Raw genomic sequence first — 20,557 nt, 5'->3', positions numbered from 1 at the left:
AGGGCAAAGGTGTGTGAGGGACCAAGCAGGACCCAGCGAACCGATTTTTGATATTCGATACTTTAGGGGAAAGAAAAAAAGAGAGGGTGAAATAAGAGAAAAAGAATTTGGGCATGAAAACCAGAGCACTCTGGAGAAATCCTGAAACCCAGAAATCACCAGAAAAGTAATGTTGAGCTTCTCTTCCCACTTTTGCCCGTGAGGTGTTTCACGAGTGTAGGGAGGCGCCTCTCTGACAGAATTTTACAGCTGCAGATCGCTAAAGAGACCTTTACATTTGCAATTTGTTTTTTCTCAGTTTGGAGGGAAATAAAATGGGGAATGGAGTTAAACAAAGCACTTGCCCATTGCCCAAAGCACATGCTGGAAACTCAAATGTTTAGAGGGTAAGGCAAACAATTGAAATGAGTGAGCTAGACTGGGTGGGAGGTAATAGGGAATGGTGGAGACTTGGGCAAACCAGAGGGGCTTTTGATAGATCTAACTTTCAAAGAGAAATTAAAATTCCAGTTTTGAGGATGAAACCTCCTAAGTTTTAAAAGCTGTTGACTAATTCAAAAGTCCAAAATGCACCAAGTCACACAAAAGGTGTCTAAGGTTCACAGTTCGCTGGAAACTGGCCAGTTAGTGGCTTGCGTTAGAGACTCTTTCAGCACCCCACACATTTCCTGACCATGTCATTCTCACTTCACTTCCTGTCAACGTGGTTTCTCTTCCAAGGTGGCACTGTTTACTTAAAAGTCAGAAACCCTCAGTGCGATGATGTCCTTAACACTTTAGTCTGAATAAGGCCCTTACATGAAAACAGCATTTCCCTTGTGTTTGCTCCTGACCATTCACCAGTTTGTGCTGGTTCAGCCAGAAATCCAGGAACCACCAGCGAGGCTGTGAAGACCCACAGAACATTGAAACTCTCACCCCAGCCCTATTTTTCATTAAAGAATCTTCTTTTTATAGTAAACTAGAGAGAGGATGTTCAAAGTCCGGGTTCATAAGGTGCAGCGTTTTCGCTCAGCTGAGCCCAAAAATAGAATTGCAAAAATACCACCTGGTGAATCTTTAACGGCCCGATACCACTCCCCGAAGCGGCCGCTGGAGCTGGGTCCACCTCTGCACTCGGGACAAGGTGCTGACTGGCAGGCTGGTGCCATTTTTTTACGCACCGGTGGTTCCATTTCCCGATTCCATTCAAGCGTCTTTAAGGCAAGAAAACAGGAGCACAGCACCCAGCTTACTCCTGATTACACGTCTTTCTCCCGGATTTTTATGCAGACGGGGAAAGTGAGTCAGAGGTGAGTCGTAAACCAACGAACCTCAGTTTTGGGTTAAACCCTTCATTTAAGACGAGGCCGTTTCCCCAGAGGGTAATTTTCACGCTTCAGTGAACGCATGTGTCTACTTGAAGATACTGATCACAAAAGTCGCTCAACAGACATCATCTCTCAAGGAGCTGCTAAAGTAGGCACCGTCCTTCAAACAATTTAAGACAGGAAAGTACATTGTGATAAAGTAATGGGAGGGAGATCTGAGTTTTCATCTATTAAAATGTGGGTTATAAGTGATATCTCCCCCTGCCATGCGTGCACACACACACACACACACACACACACACACACACACACTTTCAAGACAGTGCAACTAATCTCAGCAGTTCATTTCATGGCTCTGAGCTGTGCTATCTTGTCATCTTACTAAACCTCTGTTTGCTTTGTTCCTTTTCTGCAAAACATGGGTAGTAACAGTACCTCCCTCAGAAAGATAAAATGATATAGAAGTGTAGTTTATGCCATGGTTTCTGGCACATTAAAAGTCCATGAGCGATAAGTGTTACTAATGCCGACATTTCCACTACTAATATTTGTACATGTTTCCTGCTTCTAACTATTAAATGATGCAGACAGAACTGGCCAATTCCAGGGCTCATATTCCTTCTGTCGCAGCCCATGACCAGGATAAATGCAACAAGAATTTGTAACCCGAGTGTACTTATCGTGTCATGTTGGCAGAGAGAGCGGGGGATGCTGGACAGTGTGTACCTCATTAAGTGTGAAGGTGTTTGTGCCTGAGCTCACCCATACTGCTAGTTGCCAGTGTCCCTGTAAAGCACAGGTTCTCTGTGAAATGACTTGGCGGGGAAACAGAGTATCTTTTGGGGACATCGGAGACCCAAGGGAGGAGGCCCAGCTGGGTGGTTCAGCTGGCTGGAGCATTGTTCCATGCACCAAAGCATTGCAGGTTCAACTCCCAGTCAGGCACATATCTAGTTTGAGGGTTTGATCCCCGGTTGGGGTGCAAAAAGGAGGCAACCAAAGGATGTTTCTGTGTTTCTCTCTTTTTCTGTCTCCCTGCCCCCCTTTTCTCTCTTTAAAAGCAATAGAAAAAAAAAAACCCTCTGTGCAGCAGACACCTGAAAGGGACATGCACAGGTGTGTTGAGGTATGCAAACTACTTTAGCCGTTGTCAGAAAACCTTCAGTCTTTTCTGAACCCTGGCAACAAAAGCAGGTAAACGGGTGTCGTTAGAGGGAACTCTGCACCAGCGCTTGGAAGTTTTATTGTTGTTTGTTAGGAAGGACAGCACGGGACCTTCGCAGCTGGTGGTGATTCATCGTGGGAGTCCTCCGGGGAGAGAAGGGAGGAACTGGCCAGCGGTCTGCCCCTGGCCAGAGCTCAGAGCTGCGGGGACGCTGTGAGGGCAGCCTTCTCTCTCCTGAGCTTTCAGCGCTCCTTTCAGAAGCTCAGGAGGGGCCCTTCTGAATCATGCCCGTGTCTAGGGACATCAAAGGCAAGCTGCCTGTTTATGGGGCTCGCCAGACCTAGTTAGGAGAAAGGAACAGGGCTGGTCTCCTCTGAGTCACTCAGCCCAGATGGAGGGAGGGAGCGAGGGAGGGAGGGAGGGGAGGTTAGCAGGTTCACGGCCAGCCTTCCGCACCCTCACCGGGAAGGGAAGTCATGTTGTCTCTTGCCAAGTTGCTACAGTTAAGAAGACACTGTTGATTTTGTCTCTGGCAGCTTAGCGCCGGGGCAGAGCCCCGGGAGGGTTTGAAGACCTGGATTAGGCTTAAGTCTTGAAGAGGAACGTGATGGTTCTTCCCCGGGTGGGCGCTCGATAAATACCGAGGGCATGGATTCAAGGGACCCGCTGCCATGAAAAAATGGACCAGTCATTTCTGAGAATGAATGAAAAGAACTACCTTTAAAACTCCGACCAGCAGCCAAGAGAAAATAATTGCTTTCGGCTGCTCTTCAGAAGCCCAATCCAAAACGCTGTTAAATCTTGACAGAGCATGTGCAACAAGACCCTGGAAAGGAAACTCGGAACCCAGAGGAGCGTGTGCTTTAAATAATAACATGAATTTGGGCGAGTCCGATGCTCTTAGAAATGCCATCCTCAAAGGCGGGCCGCCCATCGGGGGTCTCTGTGGAGCAGCTCTTAAGGACCAAGGCCTGGCCCCTCTCGTTGGAATGAAGGCACCGTTCAAGGCACTCAGTGCTTCGAGCACTGCCCGGAGTAGGTCATTTCAGCTTGATGCCCTTCTCTCCCACAAGGCTGGGAGTCTCATGGGGCAGGGACTGTGGCTGCTTGGGCTTCCCGTTTCACAGCAAGCACAGGGCTGGGCACTCAGTAATTTCTCAGTAAACCCTCTAATAAATCCTCTGCGTTTGGGGAGTGAGGCATTTATATTAATATCAACACTGCGTGGCTGAGGTTCGAGCCCCAGCTCTGTCCCTCATCTCCAGGTAGGCCATGTCTGCCCGGGCCTTGCTGCTCCTGTAAAATGGGAATAATGAGCCCGTTTGCTTCCCGAGAGGGATGCGCTTCCTTCCCATGAGCTGGTTTTCCGACACGTTAGCGCTGTCCAGATTCACGTCGGCTTAATGCTTTTCATCACTGTTACTGCGTCATACTCTTCGCAGTGTTAGCAATGAAGTGGATCATCGGCGATTTTGGTTATTTTCTTTTTCTTCTTACTAAATAAATAGTCCAGAGATTTGGATCGAGGAAAAGGAGGAAAAAAAGAGATCGAGAGAGAGTTAGAAAAAAAAAATTGCTGGTGAGCCAAACTCGAGCAGTTTGTGGCCCACACGTCATTAGTTTAAGGAAACAGGGTCACATTTTTATTTTAACAATGTAAAAAGCATGTATCTGTCCTGGTCATATGGTCAGCAGCCTGGGGTTCTGGACGGATACTGAGCACTGAAAGAAGGTGAAGGGATTAGCCAGAGAAGATCGACGCACACGTGGTGCACGCAGAGAGCAGCGTGGTGACGGCCAGCGGGACGGTTGGGGGCAGGGGCTGGGTGGGGCTGGCGGAGGAGGGGAAAACAGGGACATCCATCATAGTGTCAACAATAAAAATAAAGGGGGGAGAAAGAAAAACATGAGCTCCCACCAGCACCTTCTAATTTCTGTGCCACGGAACACGTCCATGTGTATTTGAATGATCGCCGATATCTGTCTGAAAGTCAGAGCATGCCCAGTGGAAAGGGGCAGAGGGATCTTGGAAGTGACCACTGCCTGCCAGCGGTTTGCCAGAGGGTCACAGGGGTCCTGCTCTGGGCGCATTTTGAAAAGGGTGATGTCATCACCTTGCATATTTTATCTTGTGCACCGATCACCTTGAGGTCAAGAATGGATTCCTGTCCCCACGGGAACATTCCAGGGCTGGCCCAGGAGAACTGAAGGGGAGAGAGAAGGAAAGGGTGAAGCGGGTGGGTGTCCTGAGACCGGACACGGTGTCCTTGTATGGATTTCCTTGGAGCAGCTGGGCTTACACGCAGCGCAACCGTCACTTGAGATGTCTCAGGACGCTCCCACAGTACTCTGTGATGATCCCGACCCGTGTCGAAGGAAGAGCATAAGACACCGTGACGTCACCCCCAGGCTGATGTGCGTGATCGCCGGCTCTGGGGAGCAGGCTCAGAGACACGTCTTTAGCCTTTTCTGCGGGAGAAACAGCGTTGCCACCAAAGCAGAATCTGTTCAAGCCGTTAGAGGTTCCTTCTGTCCGACACGCAACGTCTTCAACCAGAGAGGCACAGTCTTTACAAAACTGTTCCCCACGGTGGTGACCTGACTTCCCTCCCCGTTTCGCCTGTGTTTCTCTACTACTTACTGTCAGCTGGTGGGCCATTTTTAACTGGTTATTTTTTAAAAAATCTTACTTATTCATTTGAGAGAGAGAGAGAGAGAAAGAGAAGGAAACATCAGTTTGCTGTCCCACTCATTTATGCATTTACTCATTTACTCATTGGTTGATTTGGTGGATCCTGGTGTGTGCCCTGACCTGGGATTGAACCCACAGCCTCGGCGTATTGGGACAACGCTCTAACCAACTGAGCTACCCAGCCGGGGCCTAACTGGTTATTGTTATTGATCTTCCTCAAAATCCACCAGCAGGGGTTCATACACTCTCCCGAATCTGCGATGCTGTTCTGGCGCAGTCTTCGCTGGGGATGAAGCCGGCAGGACAGCAGGAGGTGTGTCCTGTGCTCGTCAAGAGGGATTCCGGGCCCGTCCCCAGCAGGACATGGTGTTCCCCCTTTTTTAAAAAAAGATTTTATTTATTTATTCTTAGAGAGGGAAGGGAGGGAGATAGAGAGAGAGAGAGAAACATCAATGTGTGGTTGCTGGGGGCCATGGCCTGCAACCCAGGCATGTACCCTGACTGGGAATCGAACCTACAACACTTTGTTTCGTAGCCCGTGCTCAATCCACTGAGCTACGCCAGCCAGGGTGTTCCCCTTTTGAGATTTTAAAAAATGTGTGGCTGTGTGCGGAGCTCCTGGTGAGTTCAGCCAGCAATGAGCGCAGCCCCTGTCAAGGGTGGTGATTTCTGGGCCGTCACGGAACTCGGAGGTGTCGTGACCTCCCAGAGGGCTCGGGAAGGGACACCTGTCTCGCCAGTGTGCCTGAAGACCCTTGCTGCATGTGCCCTGGCAGCCAGATGATCCGCAGAGGCGCTCGGGCTCCCGGTTTCTCTGTCTGGGTTGCCTCTCTGCTGGGCTGGAGCGGTGACCTCGTGGCTGGCCTGTGGGCGTGGTCCAGCGAGGGGGCCTCGGCTCCCGGGGGAGCTTGGCTGGCAGTGCTCCTGGTGGTCCCCCGAGGGTTTGGGGTCCTGGCCCATTCCTCAGCTTTATTTTTAAGTGTTTTTTTTTTCCTCATCAAATATCGTTTCTTTCTTCTGAGAGGTCATTTCTAGAAATGGTACTAGGACTCCAAGTTCTTTTGTCTGGTTAACTGTTTCGCCTTTACTTAAAAGAAGAAAAGGAACTAGCTGGCTAGCTCAGGGCCTGTGTGGGTCACGATGATGTCATTTATCCGCCTCTGGAGGAGAAGGACATTAATTCATTTTTTTTCCAAGGGAAAATGAGTTCATGTCGGGACCATGTGGTCGGGTGTGCTCCTTCGGTTACCAGAAATAAGTGTTTGCTTTTGTTCCTTTCATTCCTTTGCCAGTTCTTTCTGCAAATCTCCTTGTGCCAGGACTACGGTGTATCTGAAGGGGCAAATGAGGAACTATTCCTCGCAGGTGCCCAGCGAGAGCCGAGGTGGCGCAGGAAGGAAATGCAGCCATTGGCAGACCTGTGCGGGGACTCGGGATGGGAGCGACACCGTCCCACCTCTCGTTCTGGCTAAGGCCGAAGAACTCCTGTTTGCTGCGCCCCCACACGGCCACTCCCAGAGGAGCAGGGAGGTTGGTGGAGCTCAGCCCCTCGGGAGCAGACAAAGCGGAGGTGGACCTGGTTGGAGAGACAAACAGATGGGTAAGAGCGACGTGACCCAGAGAAGTCGTCCACCTGTGACAGCCTTTCCCAAGAGTCTTTCCTTTGGCCGTAGCTACGTGGGCCCCGCACGGTCAGCGGGTCCACCGTTTCAGCCCGTGAACGTCCTCAGCTTTGCTTTGCTTTGCTTTTGTCTGGCGAGTGTCCCTCCCTGTTCAGCCTCTCTCCTCTTTTTTACTTTCTTTCCTTCTGTGTTTCCATCCTGTGCCCTCTCTCCTAGTCTTCCGCCTCCGCTCAGCAGTATTTCGGTCTTCGGCCTTCCTCAGCCTAACAGAGGGCCCGAGCTTCCACTCAAAACCACGAAGAACTCTTTTGTGTGCTTGTCATTTCCTTCCCAGTGAAAGGAAGGAGACGTCCCCAGGACGGCTGTAGTTTTGAAACTGGGGAAGCTGCCCAGGACGGTGTCTTCTGGATACAAGGGCTGGTCTTCATTATCACAGGGAGACAAGATTTTTGTAGGGTTCTTTTAGATGAGTGACTACTCCTTATGTGTTGTAGGAAGAGGGGGAGAAACAACCAAGATAAAGAGGGGAAAAAAAGAGAAAAGAAAATTACCCTAAACACTGAAAATCTCTTCTCAGAATGTGATCATTGGTGTGTTTCCTCATTTCCTTTAACCATCCTTTTGTGTGTGAGTTTGTTGCTTTCGTTTCTCCGTCACTCGGATGACCCGTGGGCCCCGTCCCAAAGCTGGGCTGAGCCTTCGGAAACGCAGCTCCCCGTCGAAGCCGTGAGCTCCTAAAGGTGCCCACCAAATCCACCTGTCATTAGGGATTCGTGGTTATTAATCACCCATTTCCCAAAGATGAAGATAAGTTCATTATTGCTATGGTAACCGTTTCAGCACAGACACATAGGCCTTTCATCAGAGAGGGAAAGCTGTTGCCCTTTCAAAGCAGAATTCCGTCATCGGGGCTGAGACGTGCATCAGGTACGTAATGGTCCTCCAACGTGCTGAGATCCGCCATCCGCTCTGAGGGGCTAGTGATTCAAATGGATATAGAACTGGGTTTCACACCCTTCAAAGTTGAAAGCTGCCCAATTCTAGACGTTGAGCACCAGGTAGTTGGGCATAAAGTCCAAACGACCCCTGGTTTTGTCCTTAGTGATTAAAAATGCCGACATGTGATGTGTCAACAGCCCATAAATTCATAATTGGGGCGAGGTTGCTGTGGCTGTAGTTGCCAATAACGCGTTGCCGCCAAGGTCAGAGCGTCCAACTAGGGCGGGGCGTCCCACGGTGTGTGGTCGGGAAGGAGTGCGAACTCACTCACGTCCGGGCGGGGTTTTCTTTGAAGCTGCGAAGCGCTCTGTGGCATCGAGGCACTGGCGCTCGGAAAACTCTGAGGGCACCACGTGGCCGTATTCAGGAGGCCAAAGAAGCCACGACGAGTTCCAGGTGGGTGCTTCTGCTGTTTCCCGAGACAGGATGAGATGCGGTTTAGCGGTGGAGGCTTGGACACGCCCGAGAGCCCTTCCCATCTCCTCCCTGACACAGCCGAACCGTTGCTGATGCGATTCCCACTCAGGCGCCCGGACCCGGTTCTGCTGTGCTTGGCTTGGCTCCTGGACGCGAGTCATGAGTGGCCGTTATGAGTCCTCTGAGGCTAAAGGTGTCGTTGCTCCCCGTGAGTCCTCAGTGATTGCCTAACTGGCGTTTCTTTGTCCTCAGTACTTTGTACTGTTGGTCTCAGCCAGGAGCCAAACTATTCCGTCTCTTTGCTTCTTTTTATTCATCCATTCATTCAGTAGTTTTTACGATGATCTCACTTATGGCCAAGGTTTTCCAACTGGTGTGCCACAAGAATTTTTAAAACCTACACTACCTGACTGTTGCGTCAGGGGCACTGACTTCTTTTCCTTTAGATTGTCAAATAAAAAAAAATGACAATAGCCAGCACAATAATAGCCATCCAGTGTGAATGAATCAAAATTATACTTATTTTTCAGGTCAGATCTGCAAAAAATATATTTTTGGCGCGCCGCAGGATTGCAGTAATTAGTTTCCGTCTGCCATGCGATGGGAAAGGTTGGAAATGGCTGGTTTGAGATGCTGGAAAAACCCAGCAGTGAGTGAGATAGATTAGCTTCCTTTCCTCTCATCTTCTTGTTGAGGAGATAAGTAAACAAACAAAATGATTTTAGTGCTAAAGGAAGTGAAGAGCATCAAAGAGAGTGGTCTGGGGGGTGGCATCATTAGAGGAGAGGAGACAGTTCTCTCTGAAGAAGTGATTTTTAAAAGACTTTATTTATTTACTTTAGAGAGATGCGAAGGGAGGGAGAAAGAGAGGGAGAGAAACATCCATGTGTGGTTGAACTCTTATGGCCCCTACTGGGGAACCTGGCCTGGAACCCAGGCATGTGCCCTGACTGGGAATCGAACCAGCAACCCTTTGGTTTACAGGCCAGTGCTCAATCCACTGAGCCACACCAGCCAGGGATGAAGAAATGACTTTTGTGCAGAGGCCTAAAGAACGAGTGGAAGCCAGCAGTGTAATGACCTAGAGGAAGAGTGTCCCTGGTGAGGGGACTGCAATGGAAAAAGTCAGTCCTCAGGCAGGACTGAGCTTGGTTTACGGAAGCAGCAGTAGCAACAGCCCCAGCAGAGTCAGCGTGTGGCTGTGCTTAGGGGGCAGGAGAGCATGGGAGCCCGTGTCCCAGAGTGCCCGGGGCCGGCTCTGTAGCCCGTGGTGAAGAGCTGCCATTGTATCTGATGACATCCATCCAGCTATTTCTGTACTCCCTACCTTTCTTCACTTCCCTCCTCCTCCATCTCGGGTTCCACGGTCCGTCATCACCATCACTCCCTGGAAAACACCCATTCCTTTCGTGCTGGTCGTCTGTCTACTGCTGGGAAACAGAGGATACGAAACTACAGCGGTGCACAACAGGCAGCATTTTTATCTCGCACAGGATGTGCAGATCCGGGATCCAGAGATGGCGTCGTGGCGCAGGTGTGGCTGGGGATTCCATAGCGATGGCTCTCCAGGTGTTACCAGCACTCGGGTTACCTGAAGGCTTGACCCGGGCTGCGGGATGCACGTGCAGGCTGACTCGCTCACCCGAGCGAGTAGGTAGTCAGTCCTGGCTGGGGACAGGAGGGCTAGTACCTTGTCACACGGACCCTTCCAGAGGACTTCTTGAGCATCCTCGTGACACGGCGGGGCCAGCTTTCCCCGAGAGGGTGACCCTGGATAGTGCAAGGTGAAGGTCACAGTAGATCAGAAAGCCATTTGTGATCTGGCCTCGGAAACCACACACCACTGTTTTACAATAACTTTTGACCACACAGGTCCTCGCTGTTCGCTGTGGAAGAGGAAGGGCCCACGCACGGGTCTTTCCATCTCCTTCGGGTATAACTCAGGCTTACGTGATATGGTTTCTTCCCTTTCAAACACTCATCTGGAGACATAAATCATAGTGGTTGTGAGCCCCGCTCTGGAGTCCAAAAGGCTATGGAGCTCAGAGACCCGGTTTACCACTTACTAGCTCTGGGGCCCGTGACACATTGTTTAATCTCTCCAAGCTTCCTTCTTTCCACCTGGAAAATGGAGACAATCCTACATCACAGGTTCTGAGTGATGTGAAGATCCAAGTGAGATCATGGTTATCACAAATTTAGCCACAATGATTGGCAGACGAATCCTTAGTCTATGTTCTCAATGACTGCTCTTACTCCTTTTTTATTACTACAGGATGCAGCTCCTCCTGGAAGTACTTCAGAGCACTCAGCATGACGATAAGGCCTTTCGGGAAGCCAAGTGTGTGGACAGGTTGAATCGGCGGGGCAGCGAACCTGGCGATCTCTACAAACCCCGGTGATGCATGTTCAGGAGGCCAGAAGCTCAGACCTAGAACACAGATACTGCCCTCTGCCTGGCACAGTTTGGCAGGCTCCCCATTCATTCTCAGGGGAGCTGTGAGTCAAGCATTGGCCAGCTCCACAGGGGCACCCAAGTTCAAGCCCAGTGCAATATCTAATCAACTCTCGAAGTCGAAAGACGAGCTGATGATTCAGGCATTGATATCAAAAGGGGTTAAAAGATTATCTGAAACATGGTGGAGAATAAGAAACAGATTTCCAACCTGTTGCAGAATTATGTTTCTTGTGAGTTTTCTGGGAAATGAAGATAACAGAATTTTCAAGATTATTCATGTATTTTATATAAAAACTGAGTTTTCCGAGCACTTTCTATGTGCCAGTTACAGGGCTAGGTTCTGGCAAAGTAGCTGAGAACAAGATTGCCTGAATCTCAATTCTGATGATGTTCAAAACTTGTTAGCTGCTAAACTGAGCCCATCATCCTTATTATTCTGTTTGATGGTTTAACTTTCCACGAGTTGCCAGAAATTGCTAGAAATCTGAGAGATTTCCAGCTCTCTATTCAAAAATGATTCAAATCAAATGAGTCGATGTTCAAATGACAGTAGGCAAGGGAAAAAATCCTGATTTTTTTCTCCTCTATAACATTTGTATCCAGTTAATCATCTGCCTAATTGTTCAACCAAGGGTAACAATGCATTAACTTGTTGAGACAAACATGTTTCCCAAAGCCATTGTCTGGAACTGAGTTACCGACAGCATGGTTTGAGCAATAATATCATGATTGCAAGTCACTTTTCTGACTGTCGGTACAAGATCCACGGGAACTGCTCGCCTTGCAAGGTAAATACATTAGTAACTCACAGATTCGCAAAGGAGTTGCAACACTGGTGTGGAAATATTCTCATTCCCTAAACGTTTCTTCAAAGGCAGATGAAATTCCTTCTGAACTGGGGAGGTGGAATGCACTCTAGAAACCGTACCTCCTGCTACAATGAACTCGGCTGCTCCCAGGGCTTGGAACTGGCTCCCTCTCATCTGGCCTGACGAGCCAGTTCTTCGTTCCCGGGCTAATCCACAGAGCAGATATTCGCCTCCAACAATGAACAGCTCATGCCTGCGTCTCTCGGAAAGGTCATGCCTGCCGGTGCAGGCACTTTTGAAGTTGCGTGCGCAGGTCTCCAGGGAGACAGTCGTTGCAGGATGAATGCGTACTCCTTTTCCAATTCTCACTCTAAGGAATGGCGTTTGGCGCTAACGCTTGACCTTTTGTATTACCCTTAAATGGAATCTCCGCAGAGAACAATTTTAGTGAGGGAGGTATCTCCTGAGGGAGCAGTGCCTCTCACGTGGGGTGATTTCACCCCTGTGGGGACAGTGACAATGTCTGGTGACCTCCGTGGTTTGTCAGAACTGAGAGAGGGTGCCGTTGGCATCCGGCAGGTAGAAACCAGAGATGCTACTAAATACTCCATAGCAGCCCTGCCACAAGGAACTATGCTGCCCTACATGTCGCTGAATGCTGAGGCTGAGACACATTGGTCCCCTGGGGTTGGTCTGGATAACTTTGTTTAAAAATTTCATATAAAATCAGGTGATAAAATAGAGTTTTAAGACCCCCGGCTTTACAATGGAACCCCAGGTCCATGTCTAGGCTCTCCCTCACCAGGCGGATGACGTCATACGAGGTTCTTAATTTACGCAAATCTGCGTGTTCATTTGCGCACTGGGTTTGATGATAGTCATGAGCAGCTGTGGCTGCTGTGCGTCTGAAATGAAATAATACCTACAGAGCACATTCTGGGCACATCGCGAGCCCTTTAGTACATGGTCATGTCTGTTATTAGCTTCTCCATGCAGAGTGCAGGGGTAGCAGTCTCCGAGGTGTCTCCCAGCGACTCTCATCTTCTGCTGCCCCAGCCCTTGCAATGTCCCCTCCTACGCTGAGCAGGGCAGACCTGTGTACATAGCCAACAGGGCGTTGCAGAGATGGCCTGTGCGGCTTGCAAGCTGATGTCTGGAGGAAACGTGGCTCCTGCCTTGTCCTTCCTCAGACTGCTCTCGCCAGGGGAGGGCAGCTGTGTTGTGAGACTCAAAAGACGTCCATGCAGTGAGGGGCAGAAGTTCCCCACCAGCCGCCCCCACTGGCCTGTCGCACAGGGGAGACAGCTTGGGACAAGGTTCCCCGGCCTCAGCTGGGCTTTCGGGGGACTGAACTCCGACCCACACCTGGATCCCAGCCTCATGGGAGATCCCAAGCCAGAGCTGTCCAGCTGAGTTGCCCCGAATCTCCTCCGCATGGAAACGGCATAACCTAAATGCTTTTACAAGCCCTATGTTTTGGGGCACCTTCTTGTGCAACAATCGGTAACCGAGATTGCGCCTTTTTTTTCTAAAGCTACGGGTTTCCTGTCATCTGCCTGTATTGCAAGGAGGAAGAGAGGAATGGTGGAGGCTATTTCTCTTTCATTTTGGGAGGAAACGAAGACTCGGCAAATGAGGCTTCCTGATGAGCTAATACAGCTACAAGCCATTTGGCTGGGCAGTAGCTGGAAACTTCGGCCCGAGGTTGGACTTTGAAGTCCAGACCGAGCTGCCACTCTCTAGCAGAGCCCCATTCCTCAGCATCCAGGTTATAAATCGAGGGTAAAGTTGCTATGGGAATTATATGAGATAAATTTGTAAAATGCTGAGTGCCATGGCCGGCTGGGGGGAGGTGCTCCATAAATGTTTATGGAATAAATACATGTTAGTTCTACGGGTAAGGTGTTTGTTTGTTTTTTCAAATCAAATAACTCCTTTTATCAACATCTTTGCCATCCAAAGATTTGGGGAGGAATACACGGACTTGCGGCATCCAGTTGACATTGGGCTTGGAAACGTGTAATTCACAAGGCGAGGTTGCGCAGATGTCACCTGGTGACGTCCCGGCCACCCTCCCGCAGTGCTGTCAGGGCGGGTTCTGTCACTCAGCAGAGCCGGGACGAAGGGAAGGCGAGGGAGCCTCCTCTTCTGTTTTAAGGGAATACTTAGAAAGACCGAGCTGGCCACCTACCGCTCCCAGGCTGGGCATCTGTTTTCATAAATAAAGGTTGTTGGGGTGTTTTTTTCTGAAAGTTCATCATCCATGATTGTGAATTTAATCTTTCATCAAGCATATTGAAAAGGTTAATTAAAAAATCTGTGTCTTTTGTTTTTATGTACAGGAAAATGGTGCTCCAAAGTGATAGTCACAAGGGTGACCGATTGTGAAGGGACATCCGTCGCCTGAAGGCCAGCCCCGGTTGGGGACCTGGGCCACCCTTTCTGGGGGGCACAGACGCACGCCGCTGACGCTGGAGTCGACCCCTGAGTTGAGAACACAATCTTCTCTCACTCGCCAGCCCCGTTCACCTGATTTGAACCCCAAAGTTTGAAACGAAAAGTATGTTTCTTAAACTAGTGATTTTTGAAGGGAAAGATGGCCAGCCCCATTTTTAATACCTAGGGCCAAAGAAACCAGGGGGGAAAATAAAGTAGAAGTAAAGAAATAATAGAAGTGAAATCATCAATTAATGAAACGGAAAAAAGAAAAACCAAGGCTTCGTTCTTCGGGAGGCTGTGCACGTGGAGTTTGGTTGAGGGTCACACAGCGTGTGAATGAATGAATGATAAGGATTTTAAAATCTTGCAATTACAGTGTTTTAAAATGGTGAGAGAATACATTGAGCAACTATGTGCCAACAAGTTTATAACTTTAAGCGAGATTGACAATTTTCTAGAAAAACATGTAAATTCTTTACGCCGACCCAAGAAGAAACAGAAAACCTGAACGGGGGTCCATCACCTTCATACCCCTGTCAGGACCGACTCCATGCGCGTGGGACCCACCTGGGGCAGCCACCCGGGGCCCACACCGAGAAGGGCCTTGCACCGGGCCGCTTCTTGAAACTCTTAATTTTTTTTTAAACAAGGAGCTCCTCATTTTCATTGGCGGCTGAACCCTGGAGAAGATATAGCCAGTCTTCTCCACGCTGTGTAGTTCTGTGGGTGTTTTTCACAACTCCAGGTTAAGGGGCCGATAATCCAAAGTTCTCTCTGAAAATAGGAAAAGACAAGTTAACCCAGTTCACCTGAGAAGACTAGTGTCACTGTCCGTGCCCCCAGGATTCTTGATCAAAGTTCTTGAGAAATTCAGGGGTAAGATGTGATCTCACTGGATCTGCCAGAACAGGAATGGCCCACCACGGTCACTCATTTCCTAAGAAGCTGGATGTTGACCTACACAATTGAATTGTCCTCAAACGAAGTTGTTTTCTGCCTTTTTTTTTTTTCTGGTCCCTACCAGGAACATGCTACACAAGCTTATCCTAAGTTCATTCAGGGCTGGTTGATGAGTTAACTATTTTAAGCTCTTCCGGCACTTGTAGGCATTTAAAGACTTAATAGGAAATTTCTCCCAGGTCACTTGCTAGTGAACCTGCACAGATTTGGCAGACAGACCGAACGCTTGTCCAAAGGCAGACTCAGCACCTTTCTCCGGAAACTGAGAGAAAAACAGGAACGATGGAGTTAGTCTCAGGAATCTCATTAAGAACACGATGGCTACATATGTGCTTTATTCCGCTGTCTCTGCAGTTAGGACTTCGCCAACAAGGTACCTCTACAAGGCAATCCTGACCTCATCTTTGTGGCTATTTGTGATTCTAATGAATAATCTGCCTCTGGTATTGAAGGAAAGCCAGAAAGCACCTCATTGGCATCACAAAAATATCAGTGTCTTTCTTCTTATTCACTTGCTTTCGCTCATTCATTTTCAACGAGATGCATGTAACTCACCAGTGGGGTTTTCCTACTGTGAATAGGTACCTGGAGTTAAAATCTGTGAAAGTCATTGAGAACAAGGATCTCAGATAATTTTCTACAATTTAGGGGTTAAAAAACAGAACTACTCAGTCAACACGGGAAAGGCGGGATGAGCTTGTCCCCCTAGTGAACGGCACGGGGAGAAGAACAGAGAATTTCAAGGTGGTGATAAAAATAGCTCTTGGAATGTGAGAGCAGAATGCCCTTATCCTTAATAAGTATGCGCTTTAATAGATAAGGATTTGATAGATATTGGATGAATTGGTGCACGTTGCTGGTTCTGATGATTAATCCAGGACCTAGTAGGTGCCTTTTGGACTTGCCTTTCTAGTAGGAGGCTGCGCTCCATTCTTTGCCATGTGGGCCTCCCCAGCGTAGCTGCGTGGTCATGAAAACCATGCAGGAAAGAGTCTCCTGGGAGGGCGGACGTTACAATCATCTCTAACCTCACCTGGTCTATAACCAGGTGAGTGACATCCCATCATCTTTGACATATTCTATTGGGTAGAAGCAAGTAGGTCTTGCCCATACTCAAGGTAGTTATACTCAGAGGTGCCTACTGGGCAGTAAGGGACATGGGGGGCCAGCCGAGTGTTTGACCTTCACAGTCAGACTTCCTGGGTTCAAACCCTGGCTGTACCACACACTGGTTCCATGAGCTTAAGCCTCCTATTAATCTCCAAGCCTCGGTTTCTTCAACTGTGAAATGAAGGTCAGCTCACGCCTTCATCCAGGGCTATTACCTTCCAGCCCTTCCCAGTTTCCAGCTGTTCCTGTGCCACGTTCATGGAGCCCAACTGGTCCACCTGCTGAAATGTCACTCACTCACTCACCGTCGTCTCCCCTTTAAATGTAGACCCACTGATTTCAAAGGCAAGCGTCATAACAGCGCTGGAAATTTAAAATGAAGTGGTATTGCCAGAACATCATTGTAAACACACACGTTATCCATAACGCAAATTATTTGTTTGCAAAATTTATCTTGCATGTATGTTGTGAGGGGTACTTATGCATCCTTAATAAAAACACTGGAAAATTCAACATAATGTATTTAGTACAGTGCCAAGCACGCAGTACTTGATAAATATAGGCTATTCTCATCAGATATCTGTAAGTCTGGTGTTCAGAAGATAGCGTGTGTAGGGTGGGCAAATCTATAACAGGCTGTTGGCGGACACTGCCAGAAAGTTACGGTCTCTCCCTGCTGTATCTGGGCTCAACCTTAGAACCCTTCTCAATACCGAGTGCCAGGCAGCTGTCACCAACCAACCGGTGTTGCCATACGCCAGAGGACACTCACTGGCCTCCCGTAGATGTCACCTGGTACAAAGCTACCAGGGCAAATTATAAATGAAGAAGAATCTACAATAAATGAACTGAAGGAGGAAATCGCCTTATTAAAAAAAAACAAACAAACACATGAGCCCTGTCTGGCGTGGGTCAGGGGTTGGAGTGTCATCCCGGTGTAGAGTGAAAGGTCGCAGGTTTAATTCCCAGTCAGGGCACATACCCAAGTTGTGGGATCGATCCCCAGTGGGGACGCCTGCGAGAAGGCAACCAATCAGTGTTTCTCTCTCACACCGGTGCTTCTCCCTCTTTCCCTTTCTCCCTGACTCCCTTTCTAAGAGCAATGAAAAAAATGTCCTCAGGGGAGGGTTAAAAAGATGAAATGAAAAGCAGTTGCAATGCATTTATCGTTCAAGTATGTGCCGTCAACTCTTGGCTCGGTTTCAACCCCCAGACCTCTCTCCCCCCTTCTCGCCTTGCTGCCCAGCAGGCGTAGAAAGTGTCTCACACTCATGTTCACTACAGCAAAAATGGACGTGGAAGGGGAAAGTGTCCACTGTGCAAATCCTGTCATTACCTGTAAAGCTTGGGAGTTGGGGCTGCGCAGGAGGCCCAGGTGCGAAGCTTCCTGATGATTAAGAGTTCTGCAAATATTGTTTTTGCCGATAAAGGGAGGTTTGCAGGGCCCAACAGTCATGGATAGCAGTAAGTAATGAAATCATTTGGATCAATGTCCAATCCAGGAGATTACAGAAAGCTCAACACATTACATTGAATCATAAACGGGGCCTTGGCTTTCAACCAGGGCTGTTCAACAGGCTCAGGCTCAGCACCTGCTGACAGATGCTTAACCGACTGGCCACAGGGGCTTGGAGTCAGGGAGGTCGGGGTTTGTGGCTAAGGCTCCTGCTCACTGTGTTTCCTGAGCGAGATATTTGCCTTCTCCCAGCCTCTTGCAAACCCAGGGAAGGTCCCTGGCAGGAGGGGTGTGTGAGGAATACATGGGTTAAGGGGCAGGAAAGGGTCACACAACTGGCCCCGGAGTTTGGCCAAGTTGATGCATGTATTGAACCAGCACAGTTGCTCTGCGGGGCAAGTGGGCGAGGGGTATTCGAAGGTGGGTCTGACTCACGGAAACACTCGGGGGAAAAGTTACCTGTATCAGGTACAGTTCATTATGCATCGTATTACTATATTCTACAGTTACTAATAGGTCATGTGTGTCTATAGTAGACCTCATCAAGTTACCATAGCCTATATAATAATGTTCTGTAAACCGTATTTCACATACGTCCTTCAGTCCTCGGAGGACGTCTCCACGTTATCATCGGCCCTAGAAGGAGGTATGTCCCGCTCTCCCCGGCGCTGGGCCGGGCAGAGGAGGAATTAAACTCTTGAAGGGAGGTAGGCAGGGTGAGGTAACCAGCCAGGGCGAGGGGCTGAGGCGAACCTTACCAACAAGGGCAATTCGATGAAGAAAAATGTTTACTGAGAGCCTGTTATGAGCTTGAAGGCAGGTGTCATGCATACGGTGGCAAACATGCTCCTGTCTCATCAAACCTACACTTGTGTGTGTGTGTGAGTGTGTGTGTGTGTGTGGTGTACATGTAGGTGGCGAGTATCAGTCACAAAAGCGTGTCAATGTGCCACTGTGGGGAGTTGGAAAGGACCTGCTGGGGGGGCGGGGTGCAGACCCTGGGGCCATGGCCCTCTCTGTTTCCTCAGGCGCGAAGTGGGGGGAACTATAACCCCCACTGTGTGGGGTTAGTTATTAGATACTAGTTGTTATTATTACCACGGTTACAGCCTTACCTGCCAGCGTCCACTCTGGGCCGAATGCTCAGGTGGGCGAGGGGCAGCCGACACTGTTGTTGCATCCCCGAGATGCCCTCCCACCCTTTGTCCACTGGGGTGTGCCCCCCAGCTTCTGGTGCTGAGTTTCTATTGGATGGCAGCTGTCGCCCCCCCTCACAGACCCCTGTGGGCTGCTGTGGCTATTTTGCACGGACGGGCCAAGGGCCGGAGCACCTGGGACGTCACAGCCCCAGCGGCAGCCCCAGAGGAGCTCACCATGCACCCTGCGTGCTGCACCATGACCCTCCCGGGGCCAGGCCGAGGTGGGAACTTCCCGCCAATGGCACCCTCCTCCGGCTCCTTCCCTGGCCCTCTCCTGCTGCCCTCATTCCCTCGTGGGTGTCCCTGGGAGTCACTTCCCTGAGGAACCCGGGTCCTGGGGTCTGCCTCCAGGGATCTTGGTCATCAGGGAAGACTTCCTGGAGGAAGCTGGGTCGGGGGTCTGCATGGTGCCAAGGGGAGGAGGACAAGAGACAAGGGAAGGTGGTGGGTGGCAAAGGATGGGCGGGTGGCGTTTAAGAAATAGAGGAGCTGGTTGGTAGGAGCCGGTGTGGTGGGGTCTGGGGCGTCCAGGGGGAGGGTGATGCACGCGGGGGCCTGTGGGTCAGGGGGTCGTCCTTTACAGGGCACCGAGGTCTAGCTGAAGGCATTGGCTTTCTGAGGAGCCGCGGGAAGCACAGAAGCAGGAACCAGGCAGGATCAGGTCTTGAACAGACCCACGGGGCAAGTGTATGAGGATCAGACTGGAGGGAGGCGAGATGGAGATCGGCTGGGGGTGGCTGCTGTGGTCCAGGTGCAGGGGCCGGCAGAAGTGACGCCTGCTCCAGCGCGGTTGGTAGGGTGATAATGTGTGTGGAATAAGTTACAGTGTTGATCCAAACGTTTCACTTACACTGTCATATGGTGTGCTTGAGTGTGATGTTGTTATGTCACCGAATCACATGCTTACGATTTTGTGATACAGATTTTTGCAATAAAAATGGGGCATTATTTATGCCTGAGCCTGTATTTAAGCAAGGGGGAGGAGAAAGAAAGAAACTTATTTTCTATTCAAATGATCAGGTTTCTGTATAACTGCTGCTGAAGTCCAGATTTTCATAAAGGTAGGTTTTGTGATATGGAGCTTGGGAAGTGGCCACATGAGAATTTTTCTAGTAAGACAAAATTTAAATTTTAAAATTTTGTTGTAACAAGTGCAATGAAGAGGAAACATCTATCAAGTTTTAAAATCTTTATTCTTACTTTCAGAGAATTCAAAAAAGATACACAGATGAAATCTGAAAACACATGAATTTATAATTCTAAAAATAATTTCAGGGCAAGGAGGAAGCATATACCCATTTTAGCAAACTGTACATATATATTCAAATACAAAGATATAAATGTATACTCCTGAAATATTCTAAAAATATAACCTGAACAGGGAAATCTTTATCAAATTACAGAAATGCACAATATGCTTTTTTAAAAAGTAGTAGTAAAAATATTTGTAAAGAAACCATATGTAAACACAATTTTGTAAAAAAGTTTTATAAGTATTGCATACATCTCTATGCATTTCCCATTTATAAAATCATACTTGCCCCAAAAGTTCAAATCAAGTAAGACTGATTACACCAGGGTGGGCAAAAGTAGGTTTACAGTTGTACGTGAAACACAGCATCTATCCTTGGATTATTTTATTAATTATTGATTTGAGCAACTCTAAATTTACCTCTGCCTCCCCCGGTGTAACTAATCTGTAATGTGCACCCACTCTGCTGCTGTCCCGTTCTGGTGGTGGGGGACTAAGCCATGGGAAGTCACCAAACACTTCTAAGCTCTGGCTGAACATTATCACGTTGCCTCAAACCACAGATCCTAAAGGAAATACCATGTGTTTTTAAATGTGACTTAAACAAAGCACTATTAGAATACACGCATACACATACAGTTTCAAACTACTGATCCAACTCCTTCATGC

At 48.9% G+C, this 20,557-nt stretch overlaps 1 protein-coding gene across 1 annotated transcript; it reads left to right on the top strand.

Moving 5' to 3' along the window:
* The first annotated feature begins 972 nt into the window (after nt 1–972).
* LOC123814991 lies at nt 973–10,607 on the top strand. Its single transcript, XM_045833154.1, has 6 exons — nt 973–1,292; nt 6,460–6,767; nt 7,630–7,716; nt 8,084–8,184; nt 9,699–9,739; nt 10,481–10,607. Exons 1-6 carry the CDS (start codon nt 973–975, stop codon nt 10,605–10,607), a joined length of 984 nt encoding a protein of 327 aa, XP_045689110.1.
* The last annotated feature ends 9,950 nt before the right edge of the window (nt 10,608–20,557 follow it).

This window comes from Phyllostomus hastatus, unplaced genomic scaffold, assembly GCF_019186645.2.
Source record: "Phyllostomus hastatus isolate PE091 unplaced genomic scaffold, TTU_PhHast_1.1 phas_contig_17, whole genome shotgun sequence".
Taxonomy (NCBI): Eukaryota; Metazoa; Chordata; class Mammalia; order Chiroptera; family Phyllostomidae; genus Phyllostomus; species Phyllostomus hastatus.
The sequence above is the reverse complement of the archived record's forward strand: the minus strand, read 5'-3'. Positions and strand labels throughout refer to the sequence as shown.